This window comes from Cyprinus carpio, chromosome B6 (assembly GCF_018340385.1).
Source record: "Cyprinus carpio isolate SPL01 chromosome B6, ASM1834038v1, whole genome shotgun sequence".
Lineage (NCBI taxonomy): Eukaryota > Metazoa > Chordata > Actinopteri > Cypriniformes > Cyprinidae > Cyprinus > Cyprinus carpio.
Window position 1 is genome coordinate 9,146,842 of NC_056602.1, and position 27,130 is coordinate 9,173,971.

Sequence of the window (27,130 nt, forward strand, 5' to 3'; positions counted from 1 at the left end):
TGTGATGTCCATTAGCCAGCAGACAGGATATATAGGTATCCCACTGTGACCTGGTGAAACTGCTATTTTGAAGCATTTTATCGGATGATTTATGGTGAATGCATCACCCTTCTTTTACAACATATAGCAAAATATTAGTCATTTTGTCCATTATTTTCATGTCATTTTTAGTATTGCAGATCACAGCAATAGTGTTTTCACAGAAACAGGCACATTTTTAAAAGAATAGTTTGAATTAAATAGTTTTAATAAAATAATTAGAATTAGTTTAAATCAATTAGTAACTGTAATCTTTCCAAGTTATTAGTATAAATGCCTGTTCCATGGACCTGGGGCCAAAGATCCTTGAACACAAGGGGTTGCTACCACCTTGTGGCAGCATTAGGTGCCCACACCACTTTTATTTTCAAGTAGCTCCAGCATCACATTTATCATAACAAACAAAAGAATCACTGTTTTTAATGGTGCTGGTGTCATTGCTTTATTTGCACACAACCACTGATTCCAGTTAAAGAGATCAAAGTAGAAAAAAGTTATATGTGCCACTAGTGTCTGTTCAAGCTTTCAAGTGTTACGTGCAATCACAGACATTTACCATATGCAACAATAGTGATGAGAGAGCAATTTAGGTCACAGAGTAAGTTGATTCACTGTCTTCACCATCAGATTAAATAATACTGTCATACTAAACAACATAAAAGTTAATAACATTCCAGTGATATTGCAGGACAAGTTGGTTTGTTTCAACAATATGTACAGCACCACAATGGATGAACAATGTAAAAAATAAGATGCTCAATTTTGTAGCAAAATATCTGTACATTTAAAAAAAAGACTTTTTTTTTTTTTGTCCAATGAATTGTCTTCTTTTTAAAAAAACAGCAAACTCTTTTCCACAGCTCACAAATGTCACATGAGATAAAACCAGTAGGAGAGCAAGTCTGTGATTAAAATGAGATGTATTGTACATAGAATGTCACACTGGTTGTGAATGCTTGGTAGTAAACATTTTCTCAACATTATTTTCCAGTCCGCTAAAGAAGAGTAATCCTCAATAGCTTTACAGTATCAAGTCCAGCTTAAGATCGAATCTCTCTCTCGCACTTCATCTGTGTTTTTTAATCAAAAATTCAGTTTTAAGGTGATCAAATTTAAAAATAGAAAAATTAAAAGTGCATCTTGCAAATCTTCCCCTCAGAAAAAGCTGCTCAGTTCGGAGTTTTAGAACCGGAGGTTAAATGACAATGAAAATGAAAAGTGGGCCTATCCAAGGACTTCCTTTGGCATTTCTGCTCTGTCTTGTACATTATACACAATGTCACAAAACTGAATAGAGTTACCCATAAAAACCACATTCTTTTTCCTAGTGTCCATTTGTAGAATCCACATTTGACTGTATAGGCCAACATATTGCATCCAACACTAGGGTGACCATACATCCTCTTTTCCCAGGACATGTCCTCTTTTTGGACCTAAAAAAAAATGTGTGTCCAGCCAGGATTTCAAAATCGCCAGAAATGTCTGGGATTCGGCTTTTGCTTTCTACAGTCGCCATTCATTGTGTGCAGTTTTGTATTAAAAGCCCTGCACGGGACTGTTTTCTTAATCACGCTCCCAATTTCGGACTATTACAGCCTGCTCCCGCAAACATTCTAATATCGAATATAATTTTCACACATCAAGGAGCCGCTATCAATATGCAGAGTATTTAAATCACTTTGGATGTAGCTTGTGTTGGATGCAGGGTTGTCAAATCGAATCGGGCTGATTATAAACTGTTGCGGTGGGTTGATTTTCTCCCGTGGGTTAAAGGTTTGAAATACTGCATAAATTACATTTGACTGAAATGCTCATATTGTTCAATTGTTTCAAAACATTTTGCATTCTACATATGATAAAACAGTGGTAAAAGTTAAGTTTTGTGAAGGATGACCACTGGTAGGAAGCCTTTTAGCTGTGTTTAAAATCAATGTGACTGTAAAATATGTATTTTAGGAATGGAAATTACATACTGCCCCCACTGTCCTCTTTTTTTGAAAACTAAAATATGGTCACCCTACAACACTCTATACTTCATGTTTTCTTCATCTTGCTTTCTTTAAAACAGTCCATTAAATTGAGATGCCAGATCCCAGGTAAACAGAAGTGTTCAATGTCACATTTATCCATCTTTCCGTTGTTCTAAGTGTGCTATTTTTTGTTCTTTTTTTCCAGTAGCATCACTGGCCCACCTTCTGTCCTTAAAAGTTGATAAAGCTTGGTTAGCAGGTGGTGATCTCCATGTTGCGTAGCTGAAGGTGCTGTACCTCTAAGTTCCTTCTCCCACTCCTCCTCAGGGCATCGGCCCGTCGGAAGGGTTGACTGCGCAGGTCTGAAGACAAACAAGTAAACCATTACAAAGTGAACACAGCTACAGTCTGGGCCTGCGGATATGAATGAGACAGGGCCAAAGATGGGTACAAAACAGGCCGGTGTGTGGATGTTTGGTTAGTTTCAGATCAATTTAGTAGAGATGCACAATATTCCAGTACCATATCTGTCTTTGGGTGTTTCAGAAACCAATTTTTCAAAATGGAATGCAGTAGTTTAAAATTGGCCATTTATTACAGCCTATACTATTTATTAGTATAGGTTTTGATATAAAGGTTGATACTGAATATATAATTAGGCATACTCATTTCCCCTACTTTTACATCATGGTTATGGAAAAGTTAATCTTTAGAACACACTAATAATTTAATAACTGTCTCCACAATTTAATGGTATAGGTTGATATTAGATATAATGGTTGATACTGTATATTTAACATTGTATTCTAATTTCCCCTGCTTTTACATTGACATGAAGTGAGCATCAAATAATAGAAAAAGTTGATTTCACAAAAGTCTAATGATTTAATGACACTTAGATGTACTTTTCAGCAAATTAAAAAATGAAAAATATTCATTCTTCATACTGAAACAATTCAAATAAAATAGAATAGTATATTTATCAGTTTTCAACAACAATAAAATATTATCAGCTTATCATATCAGACAGAATTGTAATATCAGTGCATCCCTACAATTCAGATCCTTCTGATAAGTCATGATATGTCGTAAGGTGGTTACCAAGAGAAATTTTACTCAATGGAAGGGAACACTTCAACAGATTTTTAAATCTGACAAGATAGTGCAGGAAACAAAATGCAAAACAGAGAAATTCTTGTAGGCAGGCATGCATTTTTATGCATAGGATTCACGTTTCCATCCTGTATTTAATGCCCTTACCCAGGTGAATGGTAAACAAATGAAGAGACATATAGAGAGAAAGATGGAGGGAATGACTGGGAGATGAGTGAAGAAGAGACGGACTTAAAGGCACCTTTCTGAGGGGACAGAATTTAGTTTAGTAATGGAAGTCCTCGGAGAGGGCGGGATCACAGAAGAACCGCGAGCCACGTTTGGCTGATCGTGCGGTAAAGGGGACGGTCTTCAGCACTGCAGCAAAATAATAGCCAATCACAACACAGAAAAACACCAAAAGCTAGAAGCTCTAGAAAAAGCACCGAATCAGACAGAAACTTCAAGCCTCTAATCTCAAGTACTGCTAAACAGCATGGCGTCTACTGCTACTGTACATCTACTGTTACTATCAAGAAGACCAATACACACGAAGGAAAACAGATTCATCTGACGTATGTACAATCAAATGAATCTGTCTGGGCTTGCATCCGGCAGCGTTCTTACCCGTAATGATGTCCTCAATGGCTCCATCTTTGCCTTCATAAACGTGGCGGCTATCTTTGCCTTGTCTCTTCCTTAACTCAGCAATTAGCCCCTGCTGCTGCCGCTTGCCCTTGTGAGATGGTGACTGGAGTTTGTGCAAATTAATAAATGATAGAACATACAGTTCGCCCACACAGTTCTGCCATAATCTTCACACTTAATATTTCTTTAATGTACACTGCAGTGCACTCTAGAGCAGGGTATTGACACAAATTGCATGATTCGATTTGATTTCAATTCACAAGCTTGCGATTTGATTCAATTCTGATCTCAGTTCGATTCGATGTTGATTCAGCTACAGTACATGTCAGTTTAAGGACAAAATTCTCCATTAACTAAAAACTAATGCCGTAAGCTATACAGGGAATTCTGTCAGTTGGTACATTACTATTATATTAAAGTTTAAAATTAAATGATTTGTATACAAACATTTCAATTGCACATAATTTTTTTAATAATTATATTTCTACTACAATTTGTTTTTTATATATATATTTTTTAAATAATTAAAAGCATTAATATTTAAATGGTGGCTGTCCAAAACATACTGATTTATTCAAACATAGACTGCATTCAAAAGTTTGGGATTAGTAAGATTTTGGATGTTTTTTAATGGAGTCTCTTGTGCTCATCAAGGCTGTATTTATATGATCAAAAATACAGAAAAAAACTGTAATATTGTGAGATAGTATTTCAATTTCTAATACTGGTTTAATGTTTTAATATAGTTTGAAAATATAATTAATTTCTGTGATCAAAGCTGAATCTTCAGCATTATCACTCCAGTCTTCAGTGTCACATGATCCTTCAGAAATCATTCTAATATACGGGTTTATTATCAGTGTTGGAAACAGTTCTGCTGCTTCATGTTTTTTTTTTTTTTTTTTTTTTTTTTTTGGAAACTGATGCTTTTTCTGAATTCTTTTATGAATAAAAAGTTAAAAAGAACAGCATTTATTTAAAATTTAAATCTTTTCTAACAATATGAGTCTTTACTATCACTTTTCATCCATTTAACACATCCTTACTGAATAAAAGAATTCATTACTTTCACAAAAAAGAACGAATTTTTTTTTTTACTGACTGCAAACTTATAAACGTCAGTGTATATTGTAACACAAGATTTCTATTTTGAATAAATGCATTTTTTTTTATTTTATATTCATAAAAGAATCCTGAAAAAGGTATCACAGGTAAAACATGAAGCAGCACAACTGTTTCCAACACTGATAATAAATCAGCATATTAGAATGATTTCTGAAGGATCATGTGACATTGAAGACTGGAGTAATGATGCTGAAAATTCAGCTTTCCATCACAGGAATAAATTATATTTTAAAGTATATTAAAATAGAAACTGTTATTTTAAATTGCAAGAATATGATCGAATAAATATAGCCTTGATGAGCACAAGAAACCTTGGTAAACAATTTAAAAATCTTTACTGATCCCAAACATTTGAACAGTAGTGTACATGAAATATTTAAGAACAAGTTATGTAAAAATGTAACGATTATATAATATAATACATATATTTAGCAAAATGCTCTCTCTAAAGTTAATTTTTATAGTTAACCATCAAGCTATGATCATTGAATGGCTTTCCTGAAGTAAATGTAATGTTACATTTACAAGCTGTTTTACTGACAACTTTCAAGTTGAAACACTTAATTGTATGATTACAATATACATGATACATTTTAGTATGTTGTACTGTATTCTTCAAACTTCTCATGTTCATGTTTATTTTGTGCTATAACTAGTAGTAAAAATGAAGAGAGGATCAGTTTATGTGCATGCCACTTTGCTTGAACTAATAAAATAGTTATAAAATAGTCAATATAAAAGTGTTTAAACTACCAAGTATATTTACTTGCACATATTTCAGAATCGGAATATCAGATATTTCATAATATAGTGAGCATGTTTGTGAATATTTTGAATAAAACAGGAAAAACTAAATAAAAATGATCCATGTGTTATACAGATCTATTGTGGCTGCGTTGTGTCACATGACAAGCATGACGAGTCGCCATGGAAACAATAAGACGGCACATTCTAAAATAATGGTCGCCTAAAAAAAAAAACACATGCTGGGGGCTCAGCTAGAATATTTTAAACTCATGTGCGAAAGGGTTAAAGAGTGCCAAAATGGTATTTATTGTTCAAATTATAGAATAAAATTGACAGATTTTGAAATCTGACACACTTTCAATCAATAGTATGCTGGGTGGAAGGCATGCTATAAAATAATGTGTGGTAAAGTCTTGTTTACACACCAACTGAAAACAGCATAGAGTAAAAAATCAATTTTGGGGATTTAAGAACCATTATTGGTTCCTCAAAATGAGAACTGATATTTTCAATCCAGCCCTAGTGTGCTCTCATCATACCTGTTGATTCTCGTGCTCCTCCATCATGGCCTCCTGTTCCAGAAGTTTCTCCATCATCAGCTGCTCTTGCCTCTTCTTCTGCTCGTTCTCTTCATCCGCTTGCTGAAAACGATGACAAATTAGATCTGGGCCTTGTGTGAATAAGGAGGAAATTGATGCACTGATAGCATACAGACTCACCCTATAGGACTTGATGAAGCGAACAAACACGGGGAAGAACACAGAAGGTGGCATGGTCTTGGGGCTCTCCCCGAAGAATTTGACAACATCGTCAAAGGCATCCTGTAATTACATGCAAGCCACATTAACATGGATTATCCCTTGTGAGATTCAAACCTACAGCCTTATGCTACCAGCTCAGATTTTTAACCACAATACCCTATAGCCTTCTTTTTTCTACCTGTGCAATCCTAGCATCATCCAGGAGCTTCTTCAGTTTGGCCTCGTGGTGATGGATGAAGTCTTTGAGCAGGGAGTTGTGGCCATGCATGCTGCACTCTCTTCTGGTCAGATCCATACCTCTCTGTAGCTCCTTCACATCCAGGAGAACATTCTCCAGTGAGACTGCAACATGGGAATAATGAGATCCACAGTCAAAAACAAACTTACTGTAGAATCAACCAGATAGCATATAAAAAAGCATATTAGAGGACAACATTTTTTGTATTTATTTCTGTACATGTGAGACCTAAGAAGATTTAAAATTTAGAAAGTGCTATTTTAGTATTATTATTAGGTTTTTTTTTTTTTTTTTTTTTTTTTTTTTTTTCATTTAAGTTTTTTTTTTAATCTGATATTTATTTTTTAGCTTCAACTGAAAAAATAGTTTGGTACTAATTTTTCTAATTAGTACATTTTAAATATATTTTCAGGGTTGATGGAGACTTACCTGCAGCAGCTTTCTCAATGTAGTGCAGCTCATTGTAAAAAACGCATACAACAGGATATTTCTCCTTCACCACATTGGCTATGTAGTGCAAAAGTGTCTGCTTCCTGTCTGTGGACTTGGTCTCCAACAGCTAAAGGCAGGAAATATTATAGTATTATAATAAAACTTAATAATGTCAGAATAAATTTAATAATGTCAAAAAAGTGCATGGTTTTTAGCTATGCAAAGAGTTATGAAATGTTACCAAATCCAAACTCTGAAGTTTGAAGCCATAAACGGCTCCTCTCTTACTACTGTTCATGTAGTTCCCAAGGGCCAAAATGATCTGAAATGAGAGATATCACGTAATTAATTACAAGTAAGGCTCTAAAATGGCAAATAACTGTGTGATATTAAAGTTATTTTGGCTTACCTCAAGGATTTTCTTTAATTTCTGTGATGATTTTATGGATACGGATGCTGCTATAATAGCATGCAGTTGCTGTAGGAAAAACAGCAACAGCAAACAGACAAATGTATTAATGCATTTCAGATTGATCTTTGTTGATATTAATATTAATAATGTTGATATTATTCCTCTTGTTCTCTTTCCACCTTACCGGTGTGAGCATCTGCAGGCTATCGCTAAAGTTGCCCATGAAGGCCATGATGGTCATCCGCTGTGGCAGTCTTTCAATCTTACTGAAGAGCATCATGAACCGGTCCTCATCAGTGAGCCCGTCCATTGGCCGTCGTTCCCGCTCATACTGGCGGAGCATCTTCACCTCACTTTCAGTTGGCATGAACCGCATCAAACACTCCGCAAAATCCACAGGCACTGTACGTAGGTCAAACCTGAGGGAGGTGAGAGAAAATGATCAGAGTGCTATTCAAAAAAACAAACCTTAAAAAACCAAACAAAAAAAACAAACACAAAACACAAAATCAACAAAACCAAAAACCAAACCAAAACAAATAAATAAAAACCAAACCAAATCAAACCAAACTAAAACAAATAAATAAAAACCAAAACAAAACAAAACAAAACAAAACAAAACAAAACAAAACCCAGCAGGGACAGAAGATACAGGAGCTTAACTGTGGAAGAAGCAGAACAAGAACTGACTGATGTTATAACAAGCAGATGAACAAGAGCAATCCCACAGTTTTGTAAACATCATCTCAGAGAATATGGTTAATCTTTATCTTGATATGAAAGGCAAAAGAACTTACGTCTGGATTGCTTTGCAGATCTCCTCTGGGCTCTTCCCTGCCTTGCGGAGTGTGATGGCAAGGTTTTTGGCCCTGTTGGCCTCCAGTAGTGATACTTTATTGGGACCCTTCTGAGGAGCCTTCTGCTTTTGCATCGTCATGTCGACGGCAGGGCCCTGGGCTTTGGTCTTGAACATTTCTTCAAACTCATCTACATTTAAATCCTGCAAACAAAAGCATTCTATAAAAGTTGTAATCCACAGCACTCCTAGAACAGTCACCACAAATGAAAACCTCATAAAAGTTAACATGGAATACAGACAACACTAATGGCAACAATGATTAAGGCACAGTAGGACTTCCTGGTCATTGGTTATTTATAATACATTTTCTTCATATTGTTTTATCAAAATGTTCTTGCTCTGCCTCCAAAATGACTTTCCTTAACCCCTTTCCCATATAAAAACATGGCTCATTCTTGTAATTAGCTAACATCAGTCTACATTTTTCCCGCCTCTGGAACAGTGTTAGATTATTGAAGTACAATGAACCGCCAAGGGCCCTGAGGTTTGACTTTCTGTATGTGTCGTTTCTTGCGATTTTAGTAGCAGCAGTTACAGAATGTACTTTAAAAAATCAGCTGAAACTAAACTGAGCAATAAACACCATCTGGCATCTTCCTAATATGTAGCAGCATTTCAAAACAGGAGCATGATAATCAAATAGACCAGCTTGGTGGTGTAATACATGCAGAGTTGATAGATATCACACATTTCACACATTTGAAGTGCTGCTGACAAATACCTCCAAGATCCTCTCGTCATCGATTTCATTGAAGACGGTGCCATTGATCTGATTTGGTTTCAGAGCCACCCAATTGAACACTGGCATGCGGAACTTGGTTTTGATTGGCTTTTTAATTTTCACAGCTGTCAAGAAAGAAAGGTTTCCTGTGACTACCAAAACAACTACTCAATGAGATTATTATTAAAAGAATGCAATCACAAGAATACATGATAACGTGTTAACCAAAGACACAAAACACATAATATGACTAGATGAGGACAGTTAAATGGTGGCCATGACAAATATCAGGAAACCTACAGAAGAGCTTGATTGGTCCATCTTTGAAAGCAGGAAAAAAGAGAGTAGATAGAAACAAATGTTTAGAGAGAAAGCAGAAAATGCTTCTAAGCACTAAGATCCACAAGAAGCTGGAAAATTATTGCAAGAAAAAAATAATATGATTTAAAACAGACAATAAAAAAAAAAAAAAAAAAAAAAAAAATCACACTGAAATTGTTATATACACATACATACCTGTCAAGCCAGAGTTGAATATGACAGTTGGCGTGCCGCTTCCTGGAAGAGGAGGAGCACAAGGAGGAGGAGGTGGGGGCAAAGGAGCAGAGATCTCAATAGAGTGCCCAGGAGGTGGAGGTGGGGGAGGAGGAGGAGGTGGTGGAGGAGGCGGCGGCAGTGGTGGAGCAGCGAGTGCCTGCGATGTCCCGTTGGGAACTACAAGAGAAAAGAGAGACTATGTGAACCTCTAACAATTAAATAGTTCATTGGAGACAGCAAGACTGAGCACATCTGTATCCACTTAGGATACTCCACCCTAAAATGAAAATTTGTCATTAATCACTTACCCCCATGTAGTTCCAAACCCGTAAAAGCTTTGTTCGTCTCTGGAACACAATTTAAGATATTTTGGATGAAAACCGGGAGGCTTGTGACTGTCCCATTTACTGCCAAGTAAATTACACTGTCAAGGTCCAGAAAAGTATGAAAGACATCGTCAGAATAGTCAGTTCAATCAGTGGTTCAACCGTAACGTTATGAAGCAATAAGAATACTTTTTGTACGAGAAGAAAACAAAAATAACAACTTTATTCAACAATTCATCTCCTCTGTGTCTGTCTGCATCACTGTAGCACCATTTTGGAGAATATGAGCAAAAAGTATTCTCGTCGCTTCATAACGTTACGGTTGAACCACTGATGGCAGATGGACTATTCTGACGATGCCTTTCATACTTTTATAGACCATGACAGCGCAATAATTTGGATGTTAACATTATTCTACATAATCAGCTCTGGCTAATTTATCTCGTGGCCCTTTAAATAATTGTATCTACAAACACCATAAAAATACAGAACTGGTGAAAACACCTCGGTTAGTGCAGCCACTTTGCGTCCACATTTTTTTGGATATTGGATCCGTCATCAAGAGGAACGTTTACATGGACACTTTTTGCTAACATCAGAATGAATTCATTCTGACTGACGAATCCGAACGTAGTGTTTACATGAACGCTATATAAAATGATCGGGTTGATATCTGTGTTTATATGTCACAAGCTTCTGATCAGATTTACTCTTTTGACATGCACACAATGCATGAATATACAGAGTTTCCCGCTGTTGTGGCATACTGTTTTAAAAAGCACACATACCATGTATCTACTTCGGGTACTAATTAGGCGACGACCAGCACATGAACTGTTGTGCAGTGCTGCTTAGGCTACTTCCGCGCATCATATGTCATTATGCTTTTTCTATGTCGCTGCACATGCGCAGTACTTTCCAGTTTCGGTTTTCAATCCAATCAAGTGTTTACATGTCCTTTCGCTCGGATTGCAAAAGGGATAAACCACCCCTTACAATCCGATCAAAATTTCAGTCGGATCTGGCCAATTCAATCCGATTTACCTGTTTACATGTGACTTTATTTATTCTGATTGTGCTTCTAGTCCTATTACGATCGGATTAGTAGCGTCCATGTAAACGCAGCTAAGGACAACCTCGCGTTCGTTTTTGATATCCAAAGTACTCCCATACTGCAGATTTTAACTTTTTTTTTCGGCGCGGATGGAGATTAGATATAATCTCCGTCTCTGCCATTTTCTTCGCTGTACGTGCGTGTAAGCAGCCAAGTGAATGCAAAGTGAAGCAGCCGACAGAATGCATATGCGCAGGTGAGATTTTTTTTTAAATATTTTTTTTTTAACTGTAGATAAGCAAATGTTTACGGTATGCTAACCGTGCATGTTCAAACCTTGATAGACCATCATACCAGTATATCATTACAACCTTAAGATAATAATAAGAAATATTTCTCAAGCACCAAATCAGCATATTAGAATGATTTCTGAAGAATCATGTAGCACTAAAAACTGAATGGCAACTGAATATTTAGCTTTGCCATCCCAGCAATAACTTGCATTTTAAAATATATATAATATGTATATAATGGATAAAATGACAGACTTGAACATAAGAGACCGCTTTCATTAACCTTTTAAAAATTCTTGACCTCAAACTTACATTAGTGTATATATTTATAACTATTAATACAGGTCCTTCTCAAAAAATTAGCATATTGTGATAAAAGTTCATTATTTTCCATAATGTTATGATAAAAATTAAACTTTCATATATTTTAGATTCATTGCACACCAACTGAAATATTTCTGGTCTTTTATTGTTTTAATACTGATGATTTTGGCATACAGCTCATGAAAACCCAAAATTCCTATCTCAAAAAATTAGCATATTTCATCCGACCAATAAAAGAAAAGTGTTTTTAATACAAAAAAAGTCAACCTTCAAATAATTATGTTCAGTTATGCACTCAATACTTGGTCGGGAATCCTTTTGCAGAAATGACTGCTTCAATGCGGCGTGGCATGGAGGCAATCAGCCTGTGGCACTGCTGAGGTGTTATGGAGGCCCAGGATGCTTCGATAGCGGCCTTAAGCTCATCCAGAGTGTTGGGTCTTGCGTCTCTCAACTTTCTCTTCACAATATCCCACAGATTCTCTATGGGGTTCAGGTCAGGAGAGTTGGCAGGCCAATTGAGCACAGTAATACCATGGCCAGTAAACCATTTACCAGTGGTTTTGGCACTGTGAGCAGGTGCCAGGTCGTGCTGAAAAACGAAATCTTCATCTCCATAAAGCTTTTCAGCAGATGGAAGCATGAAGTGCTCCAAAATCTCCTGATAGCTAGCTGCATTGACCCTGCCCTTGATAAAACACAGTGGACCAACACCAGCAGCTGACATGGCACCCCAGACCATCACTGACTGTGGGTACTTGACACTGGACTTCAGGCATTTTGGCATTTCCTTCTCCCCAGTCTTCCTCCAGACTCTGGCACCTTGATTTCCGAATGACATGCAAAATTTGCTTTCATCCGAAAAAAGTACTTTGGACCACTGAGCAACAGTCCAGTGCTGCTTCTCTGTAGCCCAGGTCAGGCGCTTCTGCCGCTGTTTCTGGTTCAAAAGCACACGCCTGTGCACGGTAGCTCTGGATGTTTCTACTCCAGATTCAGTCCACTGCTTCCGCAGGTCCCCCAAGGTCTGGAATCGGTCCTTTTCCACAATCTTCCTCAGGGTCCGGTCACCTCTTCTCGTTGTGCAGCGTTTTTTGTCACACTTTTTCCTTCCCACAGACTTCCCACTGAGGTGCCTTGATACAGCACTCTGGGAACAGCCTGTTTGTTCAGAAATTTCTTTCTGTGTCTTACCCTCTCGCTTGAGGGTGTCAATGATGGCCTTCTGGACAGCAGTCAGGTCGGCAGTCTTACCCATGATTGCGGTTTTGAGTAATGAACCAGGCTGGGAGTTTTTAAAAGCCTCAGGAATCTTTTGCAGGTGTTTAGAGTTAATTAGTTGATTCAGATGATTAGGTTAATAGCTCGTTTAGAGAACCTTTTCATGATATGCTAATTTTTTGAGATAGGAATTTTGGGTTTTCATGAGCTGTATGCCAAAATCATCAGTATTAAAACAATAAAAGACCTGAAATATTTCAGTTGGTGTGCAATGAATCTAAAATATATGAAAGTTTAATTTTATCATTACATTATGGAAAATAATGAACTTTTATCACAATATGCTAGTTTTTTGAGAAGGACCTGTATATTCATAACGTATATTATGTATTTTGCCAACCATAATTTTTTACACACAATACAGTAACAATCCCCCTGGAGAAACCTGAAGTTAAAATGGATAATCATCATAGTTCATGGATCAACCCTTGTAGAGTTTGCAACAGGGGCATTTTTAGGGGAATGTTGTTTTAGGTCTTGCAACAAAGTTGGCTCATTAAAATCCTCTGTGGTACAGACTTTTCATTTGGCCTGTGGGAAGGGGGCCCACCTATAAACATTTAGTTCTCAGGCCCTGTAAATTTAAGTAGTGGCACTGTTTAAACCCAAGACCATGAGGCAACACCACCCTAATTAATTAAAATTATGGCAGTCACACTGGGGAAAACCCATAACATTAATCATCTTTAGATATAGAAAGTAATCATTTCATTATACCCTCATTAAATGTGTACTGAACCATCAGATTTGCTGAAAGCATCACTCACCAGAGGAACTTGCCACTGGAGGTGGTGGAGGAGGAGGAGGAGGTGGTGTGACCATTGCTCGAAGAGTGCCGGTCTGGGACGTGCTGCCAGAGCTGTACGCTGCCCCAGCACAGGCTCCGGCCAGAGCCATGGCATCAGGGTTGGGGGAAAGAGCCATGGGCTGAGGAGGTGACGGCAGTGGAGACACGTCTCCTTCCCCATCTCCCTCACCCCTCACCTGGATCTGGAGACTGCCTCTGCGCTCAAGCTCATGGATCTTCTTCTCCAGAGTGGACTGCCTCTGAATGGTCTCATCCTTCTCACGAACTATCCGGCGAAGTGTGTGAACTTGCGAGCTGGCGTCCCGGTACACAGCCTGGGTAATTTCGAGTTTAACAAGAAATGCATTCAATTATCCCATGTTATTGAATAAAGTTATTATGGCTACATTATTTCTAAAAGTTATTTAAAAAAAAAATAGTTTGTCAATCAATGAAGCATTTAAATTGGAGTTTAAAAAAGGGCGAATTGCTTCTGGTTTGTGTCTTTTGTATGTCTTTTGTTAAATACAGAGCTGTTTTACTCAAGACGCCTTCAAAGGAGATACCGAAGATAATCATAACTGATGTTCATATAGTTTTTTTATTAATGTTTTATTGTATTTTTTTTTAATTTTTGTTCAAACATTATGTTGTTTCGATGTGGATTGATTGTTTTTCAGTGCGCCAAGATATAATGCTGTTGCACTGCGGGCGTCCCAAGTTCGAATCCCATTTTGAGGACCTTTCCCGATCCCACTCCCCTCTCTCTATCCTACTTCGCTTCCGGTCTACTTTCTACAATAATTTGAAATAATGAAAATATTGAAATATCATTTTCATATATTTTAAATCTGTAAAAGTAAAATGTGGTGTTACAGTATGTTGATAGGTTGTTATAAACCATTGGATTATATATATGGTTTATATGTGGGTTGTTGTTATGGTGGTGTGGTAGTTATCCGGATGTTTTTTATTTTTTTTTTATTGTTTATCAAGTTCCACGATTTTAGACATGGCCTCATTCTCTGTTTCTAAAAGTTTGTCGGACATCTGCCAACAAGAGGAATAGACAGAATGAGATGGGGGAAAGATGCTGCAGAATTCAGATACATTTATTATGTAAATATATATTATCCTGAAAATTAATAGGAAACTACATGCAATCAGTTCTAGAAAAGACAAGAAAAACAGAATGGTGTCTGAGTATTCGCTCACATGGGAGAGATTCTCTTCCAGTTCCTCCACACGTTCCAGGGCAGCGTTTTTGGTCTCTGCGTCCTCTAGAAGCGTCCCCACGTCAAACAGGTTATCCAAGTAAGCCTGGATTTGCACTTTGAGTTTATCACTTTCAGTGTGCTTCAGCCTCTGTGCACAAAAATACACCCCAGACACAATAGTGAGTTTCTGAGTGAGAGTAAAGAGAAGATTCTTTAGGCACTTTGAACAGTTTTCATACCTCCAGATAGTCATCCAAAGCGAGCTTAGTGAAGTCATACTGGAGATGAACTCTGAAGTTCATGTCCTCTACTGAGTGCACCACAATATTGATGAACTGCATGCACGCCACCTGAGTCACGAAGGGAGTAATGATGAGATATGACATCAGTAGTGGTGAGAGCTTGTCAGTTTAAAAGGCACTCTAGAGGAGAGGTGAAGGACTCCGTAATATAGACCCACCATGAAATCAATATTGTTGTCTTCATTTTTGAAGTGTTCCATCAATTTCTCAAACCTTTGGGATTCTGAACAGACCTGAGAAACATAAACGACACAAGTTATATTTTAATAATACACAGAAAACAACACCATGCTTTTTGGCACTTTAACGTAGCTTTTTGATTTAAGTTGCATATGAATCATTAATTTTCTATAGTCTGGTTAAGTTTACAATTATTAAACAGTCATTTCCTTTGTTATTATCAGGAAATGTAAATATTATTGAAGCCCAACAACTGAAATATTACCCATGAGCGAAACACTGTCATTCATATGCATCCATATTATTGATGTATTGCAGATTTTAATTATTGTATTTCCTGTGAAATAAAATTGATATCATGGCTTAGTGCAATTTAATTATATATGCTTTACCAGTTTCAAACTTAGCATTTACTCACGTGTAGTTCATTTACTGTAAGCTGAGTCACTCTGAAACTGGCAGCACATATTTGTATTTGTCAGCAACTCATCAAAATAAAAGCTTGACAATTTACCATTTTAAAAAAAGAAAAAAATATGACAAATATTAGTGAAATTTTTCAATAAATAACATTATTCTTATTACATGAATTTATTTTACAGTATTTATTATTGTTTAATATCTTTCTGATATTATCACAGCCTCATAATAAATAATCATAATAAAATCATGATAATAGTTATTTTATAATCATACTGAATTGGGCAAAAACAGTGGGAATGTGACTCAAAACTTAGTGGACAGATTTTAATAACTGAAACAGGTACGGAAAGAGGTTTGAGTTGGTGGTGTTGATTTTTGGTAAAAAAAAATAAAAATAACAATTTTCATAAAAAAAAAAAATTCCCCCAAATCTTGCAGCCCTGAATGATTTCATACTTAAAAATATCTTTAGAGTAAAAAAAATGTTTTTTTTTTTTTTTTTTTTTTTTTTTTTTAAATAACTCCCTAAATCAACCCACTAACTTCTAAATATAGCTATTTAAGTTATCTGGTGATAATTCCTCTATTTTTTATATCACAATATACTGTATATAGCAGAAAAACATAATATCATGTTGCCAGTTTTTTTCCAATATCATGTAGTCCTACATCAGAGTAAAATAAACAATGCAAAAATTATGGAAGAAAACATTTCTTTCTTACCTCTTTGAAATGGTCAAAAGCAGCAAGGATGATCTCGTGTCCTCCTCTGACCAAACACACAGCAGCCAACAGCTCCAAAACCAGGGCTTTGGTCCTGCAGAATGCAAACAAAAGGACACATATATCAAGAAATCCAACCTGCACAAAATACTTAGTGCTACAAACTCTGATAAAACATTCCAAGGAAAAATTAAGAATACCAGATACAACTCCTAACCAATCCAGAAATCTCCAAGGGGCAGGTCAAATGGTCCTATTGGTTTTATGGTTGGCAAATTACAGAAGAATTATCCCACCTATACAAGGAGCTATTCATTAAGTTTTGTTTAACGGCTTTGAAAGATTCTGTATCATGGTCTCAGTGAACGGTCTTAGTTACAAACCGTTATCTTCTTTTGACCTTAATCAGCACAACTGACAGACAATTCATCTATTCATAGCTCAAGTTTCCAAAGAACAGCCCTTCTAAAAAAGGTCTTTGATCAAATGTAATAGCTTAAGGGTTTGGATAAAAGCCTTGACAGATAAGAGAGTCCTCATCAACTGTTCGAGAGGTTTAAACACAGAAACTGGAGAAACGTTTGAGGGCAATGATTAATATTTCCATATATATGTTGGATAGGAGAAACCTATATATACTGGTATGTGTGTGATTACCTGGGGTTTTTGTTGTTAAGGCTCAGAGCAATTTCATTTACAGCATGGGGATGGGACATAACCATGTTGAAGCCATACTTCAGCCAAATAATGTGTGATATAAAAAAGGAAAATTTAAAAGAGATTAAAACCATTATGTTCTGTTTTTCAATTCAGGTGTAAAAATGTAATTTTCATTATCTGCTTACCTGGTAGTTCATAATAGCTCTGAGACACATGATGCAGACATGAACGTCATCTTTTTTACACACCAGACGTGAATTCTTCAGAGTTCTGCGACTGGGCAAAGTATTAGACCTGAAAAAAGCACTACAATGTTAAGGGCGGTCTTGCAAATATTTATTCCAATTTTCAGAATGGACACAAATGTGCTCGTGTCTGTTTGTATTCATCTACCTAATGGAGTGCCGTGTGGATCGTGGTATGCTGCAGCCGCTGACCGGTGATGGTAGATTGCTGTCGCCATGGAGATCTTCTATAGACCTGCTCCAAGGGGTCTCTACAGAAGTCTCACCTGTGGTGCTCTCTGATACATCTCCATCAAACCTGAGAGAGAATAACACTGTTTAAAGCATAAACAAAAAATGATGTATAGATTGTGTTCTTTGTCAAAAGTATGACAAAACACTGTGTGCTCTCAACTCCTCCTGGCTGAGAAAGTGTGTTTCAGCCACATATCAGGCTCCATCACACTTAATAGAGTTTTTTGTTACATGTCAAGGTAAAAAAATGACTTTTGTCTTCTAAATTTAGTATATTTCACTGCTAATACTATTATGGCTGGCTTTTAGAGAACCACTCTTTTGAAAAAGCTTAAGAATCCTTATGGCATTCGTGGACAGGTCTGATTTAGCTCCCACCTGTCAGATTGATATCTCTTGTATGTATGTGAATGAGAATGTACGTAAAAGAAAAACTGTCCAAACAACAGTAAAATATGGTATGCCACAAGGTTCCATTTTAGGCTCAGTGTTACTTTCCTTTTGTTATCATTGTTTTGCATAACACACACAACTGTTTATTTCCTCCAGAACAAATTCCTAATAATGGAAGTTCTAATCACTGGACCAAATTATCCTAAAGATAAGGTACTACAATCTTTGTCTATATATAAATTAGGGGTTGCACCAACTAATCGACTAGTCAACTTCAATGCTCTGCCATGACGCTTTAATCACAATTCTAATCTAATGCGCTGCTGCACTGTAACGCACACACATAGGCTACAGAAAGTAGCATGTACATCACGCACAGATCATGAGCACAAAGAATCAATCAGCGTGGAAATGTATTGTCAACACTGTCCTGTGATTTCTCAATAAAATAGCTTAGAAACTGAAAAATTCTAGCATATATTTTTCTAAACTAAAGCCCACAGCTTCACTTCTAGTAGAGAGACGCTGCCAGGGAGAATTAATTCACACATGCAATCGCTCTCATTAATGCATTCACAGGTGTGGCGTTTTGGTTGGATGATTGGATTTGTAATGTGTGGTTGTGATTTTGGTGTCTCGGTGCTGGCAGGAGTTGTAGGTGGGTGGGGTGTGTATGATTAGTGCTTTCTTTGGTGTTGAGTACCCATGGCTGAAATGCAGAGCACCAATTCCGAGTATGGGTTGCCATACTTGGCAAATGTCATGACTTTTTTCACTTTTATACATTATAAAAACTTTTGCTTGCTCATAAAGTTCAGTGTATTTTGTCTATTAAAGTAGTCTATTTCAGTGGATTCCTAATCCTGGTCCTGGGACCCTTAGAACTGCACATTTTGTACATCTCTCTTATCTGTCATGCTCATCATTTAACTACTTTACAAACCCATTAAGATCCAGAAACTATTGCATTTTGACAGTGCCAATTAAGAAAAACTAAATAAAGAAACGAGATGATTTTCTTACATGGGTCTTAGCCTTTGGAATGGCATCTCTAACACTGTTCAGACAAACTCTGTTTAAGTCTACACTTTTAACTCATCTGTTTAGCCAGGCATATAGTTAAATCCCCATATCCAGCTTCTAATCCTGCTACACTTATTCAGTAGGCTGGCAACTATTGATCCTTTCTTTATTAGAAGCACTAACATTACTTCCATTTCTTTTCTTCGCCTACAACTTAGAACACCCATGCAGAGTTTCATTAGACCCTATCATGCCCAATCCCCTGGCTCAGCATCAATCCGCACTTGAACTCCTGCAATATTTAATTTAATTTAACTGCTTATTAAAGAGCAAATATAATGAAAAGTACCCTGTTGCAAAATTAACATCTAAATAAATCAAATGTAAATCTAATTAATTACATGGTGCAGCGACTAATTAATCCATAAACTAAATTTGGGTAAATGATGACAGATTTATTTTTTTTTTTTTTGGTGAAGTATCCCTTTATTTTTTTTTTTTTTATTTACTTTTTTTAAAGAAAAGAAATGATCCTCTAAAGAAGAAACTAAAACTGCCAGCAGGTGAAGGTGAATGTCTTTATGAGTCATTCATTCATTCGATTGGTTCAAACAGCTGATTCAGGAATTAAGTAATCAGCTCTCTCTATGAATGGGCTTTTGAATAATTGATTCATACAATTTGTTCAAAACGCGGATTCATTCAGAAACTAAACACCGCTACGTTGCTCACAGATGCTCAACAGTTCTGCTGTGGCTTTATTGGTAATATTTTCATTGGCAAAATTGGGCAAAAACAAACAATATTGTGTTTAAAATATAACAATATTCTTATTTACTGAACTGTTGTAGGGCTGCACAATTAATCAAATGCGATTATCGTGCACATATTGTCAGTAAAGCTGACTCAATAAAAATTGCAGCTTCTGTCTAATCGCGATTTCCATTTAATTTCGATTTATCGTGAAGCCATAAACTGTTGTATAAAATCACACAATGCGTTTATGAACTTGTTGCCCACATCATATATGTCAACAGTCAACTGTGTGAAATGTAAGATGACGTACAGGTCTGGGGCGGGGCTAGTGCATTAACTGAGTTAAAATATTTAAATTGTGTTATTTTTTGCATTATAAATAAAGTTAATGCATTAAACTGACAACCCTAGTTTATATAAAACTTTAGGTATTTTTTAAGCTAAAATGGTGATCACATCGCAAGATGCTGAAAAACTTTTTTCACAGTTTTCCAATTCATCGTATTCAATCTTGCTTTCACACTGACCTATATAAAAACCTTGCACATTTCCATTCAGTAAACCTTCTGTCAATGCTAAATGAGGCACTTATTTAATTCATCACCCTTCTTTCTTTTTGTCAAAAGCAACCTAGCAGTGAGGGGTGACAAGATTTCATTAACAACAGTCAACTGTTGTGACAACCCCTAGAAAAAGTATTCTGAAGTGGTAAGCGAAAGCAAAAGACAGCAGGAAAGACAAAAATTAAGATTGACAAGCAAAAGAACTACTTACGTGACAGCATACTGGGCAAAAGACAGGTACTCCACAAGAACATCAAGCCCTTTATTTTCCTCATTGAGAAACTCTCTCACCCACCTAAGTGAAGAACAAAACATTTAATAGCCTTTCTCTGACTGAATACCTCAAAAGAACCTTTCACAGTTCTAAAATGAACTTAATTCATGTTACATTGAGGTTGATTGTTTGGACACGTGACTCACCCGATGTGATTGGTCCTAAGAGATATCTCCAGCTCTCTGAGCACCTGAGTTGACTCTTGAACTCGCCTTCTAAATTTCTGTCAAGAGGAAGAGATGTCCACTTCTGAGCAAATATGTACTTGATTTGATTGGAAAGTAGCATATGCCAATCTTTTATCATCAACTTGCTGATGATGAATGTGGAATACTTTCTAACAAGTTATCAACTTATCAGGAAGTTACACACTCATATATATTTTTTAACTGTTTTATTTTTTACATCCTTTCTGAGCTTGAAAATGATAATTTTTTTTTGTTACTATTATAGTCTTGAAGGAAACTATCAACATCTATAATTTATAATTTACATTTATGAAATTAACCTCTTGATGCCATCTACAACTCCAGTTTGAGAGGCCCTACATTAGAGACATTTTATTCTAATGCTTTTTATTTAAGTGCTATATGACTTGACTTATATATTCGATAAGGGTTTCTGGATGGGCCATTAAATTTAAGAGGACAGTGTTTATTCCATTGCTTAGACACAGCTTTAAAATATGCAGGAGACATTTATTTTTATTTGCACGTATAATTCCTTCAATGCATCTTTACACATACATGTACTTTACACATATCTACTGAATACTAATTGCAAGTTCCAAAATGATAATCACTCCTTACAGAGTTTGAATGTACAACATTTGGATACCAGGGCTAGATCTTTAAATATTTGCGGTCTATTAAACAAGTCACAGAGACAGTCTGCATACATGAAGGAACTCACCTTCCTGGTGACGGCAGGGTCCAGAAAGCTTCTGAGCTTCTGGATGTACGTATGGGGAGGATTCTTCACTTGGAATCGTTCCTGTTAGAGATGCAAATGATGCTGTATTTCTATTATTCATATTTAACACTCCTCTTGAAGCAAGTTCAAACCCCTCCCCAACTTCAACATAAAACATTAACCAAGCAAACCTTCTTTTCTGTTCAGTTATCCTCTGATCTAATTCCCAATCATTCAACTCCTCACAGTCTCACTTTTACCCAATCACTTCTGAACCACATTTCAGCCTTGAAAGCATCATGGCAATCACTGAGATATGATCATTCCTTATTTAGACAGCAGGCATTTCACACTCTTTCACCTCAACAAATATTTCCACAGTGTCAGTCAGCCATGTTCTCCTTTTCTTACGTCAGTGTAGCCATGGTGACATGATACGGCAGATGTAGAGAGAATGTATTAATAAAGAATGTGTTTACTTAGTGGTGCTATTATAATAAAGGAACTTTCCTCTGCATATATGTATTAGGGCGATGTATTATGTATTATATATCTGTACTCATTTTCAACTTGGATCGATTTAAAGTTCTAAAGGTTTACAGGAAATATAAAAAGAAAAGGTCAGATGTAGTGTCATTTAACCAACTTAAAAAAAGATTGTAATTGAAAAAAGATAATAAGAGATATCTGCTTTATTGGAATCATTCTTATACTAAAGAATGCTAATGGGAAATAAAACTAACAAACTGACAAAGTTTTGAAGGGGCCACGCAAAAATAGATCTGTAAAGGAGTGGATAGAAATGAGAAATCTCAAGTGTATTCCAGTGGTTATTTAATCGGCTGACCAGATCACAAGTGTCTGTTGTTGTTTTTTTTCCAGTGAATAAAAACCCAAGAAACCACAATACACCACTTGGTAGGACTAAAAGAGCTCTTGCTACAGAGGTTCTTGTGATATCAATGTCACATTAAATATCAAACATTACAGCATTATGTTGAACGTTGTATACACATTGTAACTGAAATATTGTTTTTGACATTTTTTTTTTTAAGTCAAAGTGGATTTAGGGTGTCATGCACATGGGTTGTCATTTTTAAATTTTAAAACAGTATTTTTTTCTGACATAAAATAATGGTCAAACTATTTATTTGAAATGGAACAGTTTACTGAACTATTATAGGTAGTTTATAACTGAAACTCTGTAGTTTTTATTCTGGGGGGCAAAACATATGCCATGCAATACAAAGATGATTAAGGGATGTACAAATTCCTCAAAAGCCAGATTTTTCATATTTGATACTAAAATTTGATTTAATTTTTCATCATTATTATTAAAAAAAAAAACATTGATAATCAAGTTGCTTCAGTTCAGTAAGTTTTCTTCTGGCAATATCACAAATAATATAAAATTTATTCTTATGGTTTATAAGATGTACCATACAACCTAAAGGAGAACATTTTTGGAATTATAATAAAAGGTCTTTTACTTGCTAAAAAGTATAAACTATCAATCAGATTAAAAAGGCATGTAGTAGATTTTGTACAACAGGTTTTTCAGCAAAGTTTTGAGCATGTTGATAATTTAGAGGCCATGAAACTTGCCTGTCAAATGTGATACAGTAGTCTTTAACATTGGTTAACTTTAATTTTCTGTTAAAAGGAAAAAAGACAGATGTAACAACCTTTGACTAATATATGGTTATATAACAGTTCTGTAAAATTGCTTTCTGGCATATCTGAGACTCATTATGCAGAATGGGTGTAAACAGACTCTCTCACCTGATCACATATCAGCTCCCATTTTTTTTCATTGTCATACTGTCTAAGGAGCCTCACTTTATCTGGAGGAAGGTTCATAGAGTTCTGAGAAAGACAGAAAAAGAGAGTCAACATTCCTTATTCTCACATGTTTGAAGGCATTCTGTACATAACATGTTCACCAAAAACACAAGTGATGAAAAGCTAAAAAGCTAGTCTCTGAAATTCCTGAGACAACATGGATTTTTCTGCAAGTTGTTCAAAAGCAAAGACGTTACCAGCAGTGTATAACCAGTTTACTACTTTGTCCCATCTCTCATAGAAGTTCAAATCTAGATTCCGTCTGAACAGACAAAATATCTTAAAAACAGCCACATTCTTTTCTGCAACAATCATACAGAAAATAAATATCTGCAATTTCATACAGAATATCATCAGCATTTAAGAATTTCATGAGGCTCCCTAAAGGAATAGTTCACTCAAAAATGGAAATTTGCTAAAAATCCAACATGTAGATGAGTTTGTTTCTGGATAAATTTAATATTACATCACTTGCTCACCAATGGAGTCCAAACAGCTGATAAATACATCACAACAAGTCCAGACCATCAATTAACCTTGTGAAGTAAAAAACTGTGTTCGCAAAAAACAAAACCATTATTAATGTGTCACTTGAAACTCTTGGTTCTGGGCAAAATACCAGTCCATAATCCATAATAGTGTTTCAACCAATAAAATGTTATCCTCTCACATCCAAATTCACAAGCACTTTTTTTTAGAACGTTTTTTCCCAGGTGAAAAAAAGTGCACTTCCGTAATGTACTTAAATTGCTCTATTTTGTAATAATTTTTTTTTTTTTAATATACTAATTTTTTTTTTTTTGTACTTATTATTATTATTTTGTGATCATCTTAGTGTACTCAACTGTGCTATTTTATTTTGGAACACCATGAATATGAACTAAATCGTGCTTTTAACATACAATCTCTGTATTTAAATGTTTACTTTCAGGATGCTTCCGCTTTCGCTTAACGTAATAAGCATTGTTTACATTCAGTAGACAGCGTGAACATGTAGAATGTAAACAACGCTCATTGATCACGTTGATTATGTTCTGAGTACTCTCCAAAATTGCAGAAGACGGTAACTCGGGGAGAAGAACGGATGGTTTTCATTTTTAGATAAACTATCCCTTTAAGAAATATAATGGATTGATAGAATCTGTGTAACTCATTGCTTGAATTTAAATGATATTTAAATTAATTTAACTGAGCACATCAAAGATAACTGACTGAAACATACTGTTAGTTCCTCATGCATTTTTCTGGTTACTTTCTGTTCTTCTATTTGGGCATAATAAGCCAAGCCCAGGTTTGATTAAATGATTAATGAGAGAAAAGCTCTGGAAATCAAATTCTGTTCTTCCACACAAAAGCCCGCTCCGTTTCTCCTCTCTCAGGCACAAATACAGACACAAACAGACAGATGTGCCCACACACATGCACGATGCACACATGGCATGAAGCGGTTATGCTGATTTGCAGACTTTGATTCTCAATGCACTGATTAGATCATAAGTGTTCAGAGGGCAGGTCTCTAATGTAAGCAAATGACGTGTGTCTGTTTGGAGGACACCCTGAAAATCCAATCAGGGAGATAAGCAACAGATGACCTATTCTAAGTGCATTGATTAAAGACCCTTGAGAACTTCACATGTAAAGCTTGTCAAAAGAATGTGGTTTTGAATCCGTTACATTAATCAAGGCACTGTAATTATAGACATGAACAGGAGCAGCTAATATCAATAAGAAAACAGGTCTGATCAAAGTCAGTGGTATAATACAGAGACATGTAGTTACACTTTATTGATCTCCAAAGGGAAATTTAGGGTCTCTGGGGAGAAATTTGTACCATTCCAAATGTCATTTTAACAGACTGCAAGCTGGATTCTGATAAGAGAATTAAATCACAGGATGGATATCATGTATGTCCCCCAAGAGACTATCTTGAAGAGCCCTTCCTGACAAACTGGAGCGTTTCAGACCCCATTACAGACAACAATCAGACAGGTTGTGCCATTGGCTGAAATATCAACCAACAAGACCAAACTGACATCGTAGCTCTATCTGTATCCAAATAAGTGCATTTACTTTTGATACCACAGGGGTTATTGCTCATGTTCAAACACCTTTAAAAAATCCTATTTAAAAGCAAATGCTGGGAACACAGTGGCCTACAGAGCACGTTGCGATGACTGGATTAAGGACAGACTCCTTAAATCATACATGAATGCATAACCACTGCTATAAGCAAGTATGCAAGCTCACAATTCTGGTGACGCTAAAGCAGATGAAAAACCCAAAGGATTCCACAATAAAGGTTCCGCGCGCCTGCAATTAGTAGCTATCATGCTCGCGCAAACAGCATCAAAGCAACGCACACTGCCAACCGCACACAATAGAGGCGTGTGTGCTGGCGTGGGCTGCCAGCTTCCATACTAGTTGTGCACATGATACAATTACATCGATATGGCTTTTGAGAATATAAGTGAAAATTACCAGTGCGATAGCAAATCTCTCCTCAAGCTCGGCCGGGTCCGGCATGGGCAGTTTAGGGGGTTTGCTGCCCCTCGCCCTGAAATCTGTGAGCTGAGCATCCATACTTTCTGCGTTCCCCATGTTTTTTGTCTGATGCCCAGCGAGGGTAAATCCTTTGGAAAAACGTCTTCGGCACCAAAGTGTAATCAAGAATAAAGCAACCAAAAAAGATAGTGCAGGCTTTTTATAGGTGACCAGACACCCTCTCCATCGATGATGCAAACCCGCAGAGCTCTGTATCAGATGAATAGCATCCCTACATTGTTAATCCGTATCTGTCGGGCCCTCCGTTCATTTCTAGGAGCTGTTGAGCATCCTTCACTCAGCGGCAGCGGCTCTGAAGCTGGGCGCATTTATCTGTATCATGCACAATAAATGCACCGCTGGAGGTTTGCGGCATGATAACGCGCATGGCTCGGACTCGGGCAGACCAGTTAATCCGCGCTGTGTGGACGATAACAGACGGACTTCAACAAAACGCAAACTCCCCCATTCAATCCGCGACACAATGAAGCCTTTCAGCACCAATCCCCCGCTGGGGAGTGCCAAAAAGCCATGCTGAGGAGTCGAGGGGGTGGCAATGTTTTGTTCCGTTGCATGCTGGGATTTGTAGTTTGGACCGCACAGCAGCGACATTATACATCTAAAAAGTAGGCTATCACCTGTCATAAAGGGGTATACTTTATTGAAAATCTTTAAATCAGTCAAAGTGTTAGGCTGTTGTTTTGGTATTTCTTAAATGTGTTATTTTTTTTTATTTTTTTTTTTATGTATGTATTTTATTTTCATTACATTTGTTGTTTGTTTTATATGATATATTTTAATGTATAAATTATAATATTTTTATATGTAACGATCAGATTTTAATGGCTTAAATAAGTTGGTATATAAGCATTAGCTATAAAAACTAATTTATAGGCCTGTTGTTAAATTTAGTAAATTGCTCCTGTGGTCATCTGTCTTTTCCGCTAAAGACCTAAAGGAATCCTGATTCCACTCCAACTATTTCAATGATTCCAGTGAAGACAAACTGTGGCAACAGTTTTTTAACCCAAAGTTAAATATAACTATATAGCACAAACATAAGATTACATGTGGTACATGTGAACAGTCATGAAAATGTACTCTCTTTAAGTACACTTAAGCTGTCTTTTATTTGATTAGTACTAATTTTTCATTTTTTTTTTAAAATCATTTAGAGTGTGCAGTTTTATTTTTTA

The 27,130-nt window shown here is 36.3% G+C and overlaps 1 protein-coding gene across 1 annotated transcript; it reads right to left on the minus strand.

Annotated features, from left to right (window-relative positions):
* Positions 1–134: 134 nt before the first annotated feature.
* On the minus strand, positions 135–26,460 carry LOC109092026 (formin-like protein 2). Its single transcript, XM_042725595.1, is given in 26 exon segments — positions 135–2,371; positions 3,729–3,852; positions 6,161–6,262; positions 6,341–6,442; positions 6,561–6,724; positions 7,050–7,179; positions 7,294–7,374; positions 7,462–7,530; positions 7,649–7,883; positions 8,262–8,464; positions 9,045–9,169; positions 9,561–9,758; positions 13,627–13,995; positions 14,612–14,696; positions 14,862–15,011; positions 15,103–15,213; positions 15,324–15,398; positions 16,492–16,585; positions 17,149–17,225; positions 17,337–17,445; positions 17,545–17,694; positions 20,577–20,660; positions 20,786–20,862; positions 21,552–21,632; positions 23,334–23,417; positions 25,872–26,460. Coding segments are annotated over 26 exon segments (3,309 nt in total). The 5' UTR covers positions 25,992–26,460; the 3' UTR covers positions 135–2,261.
* Positions 26,461–27,130: the final 670 nt, after the last annotated feature.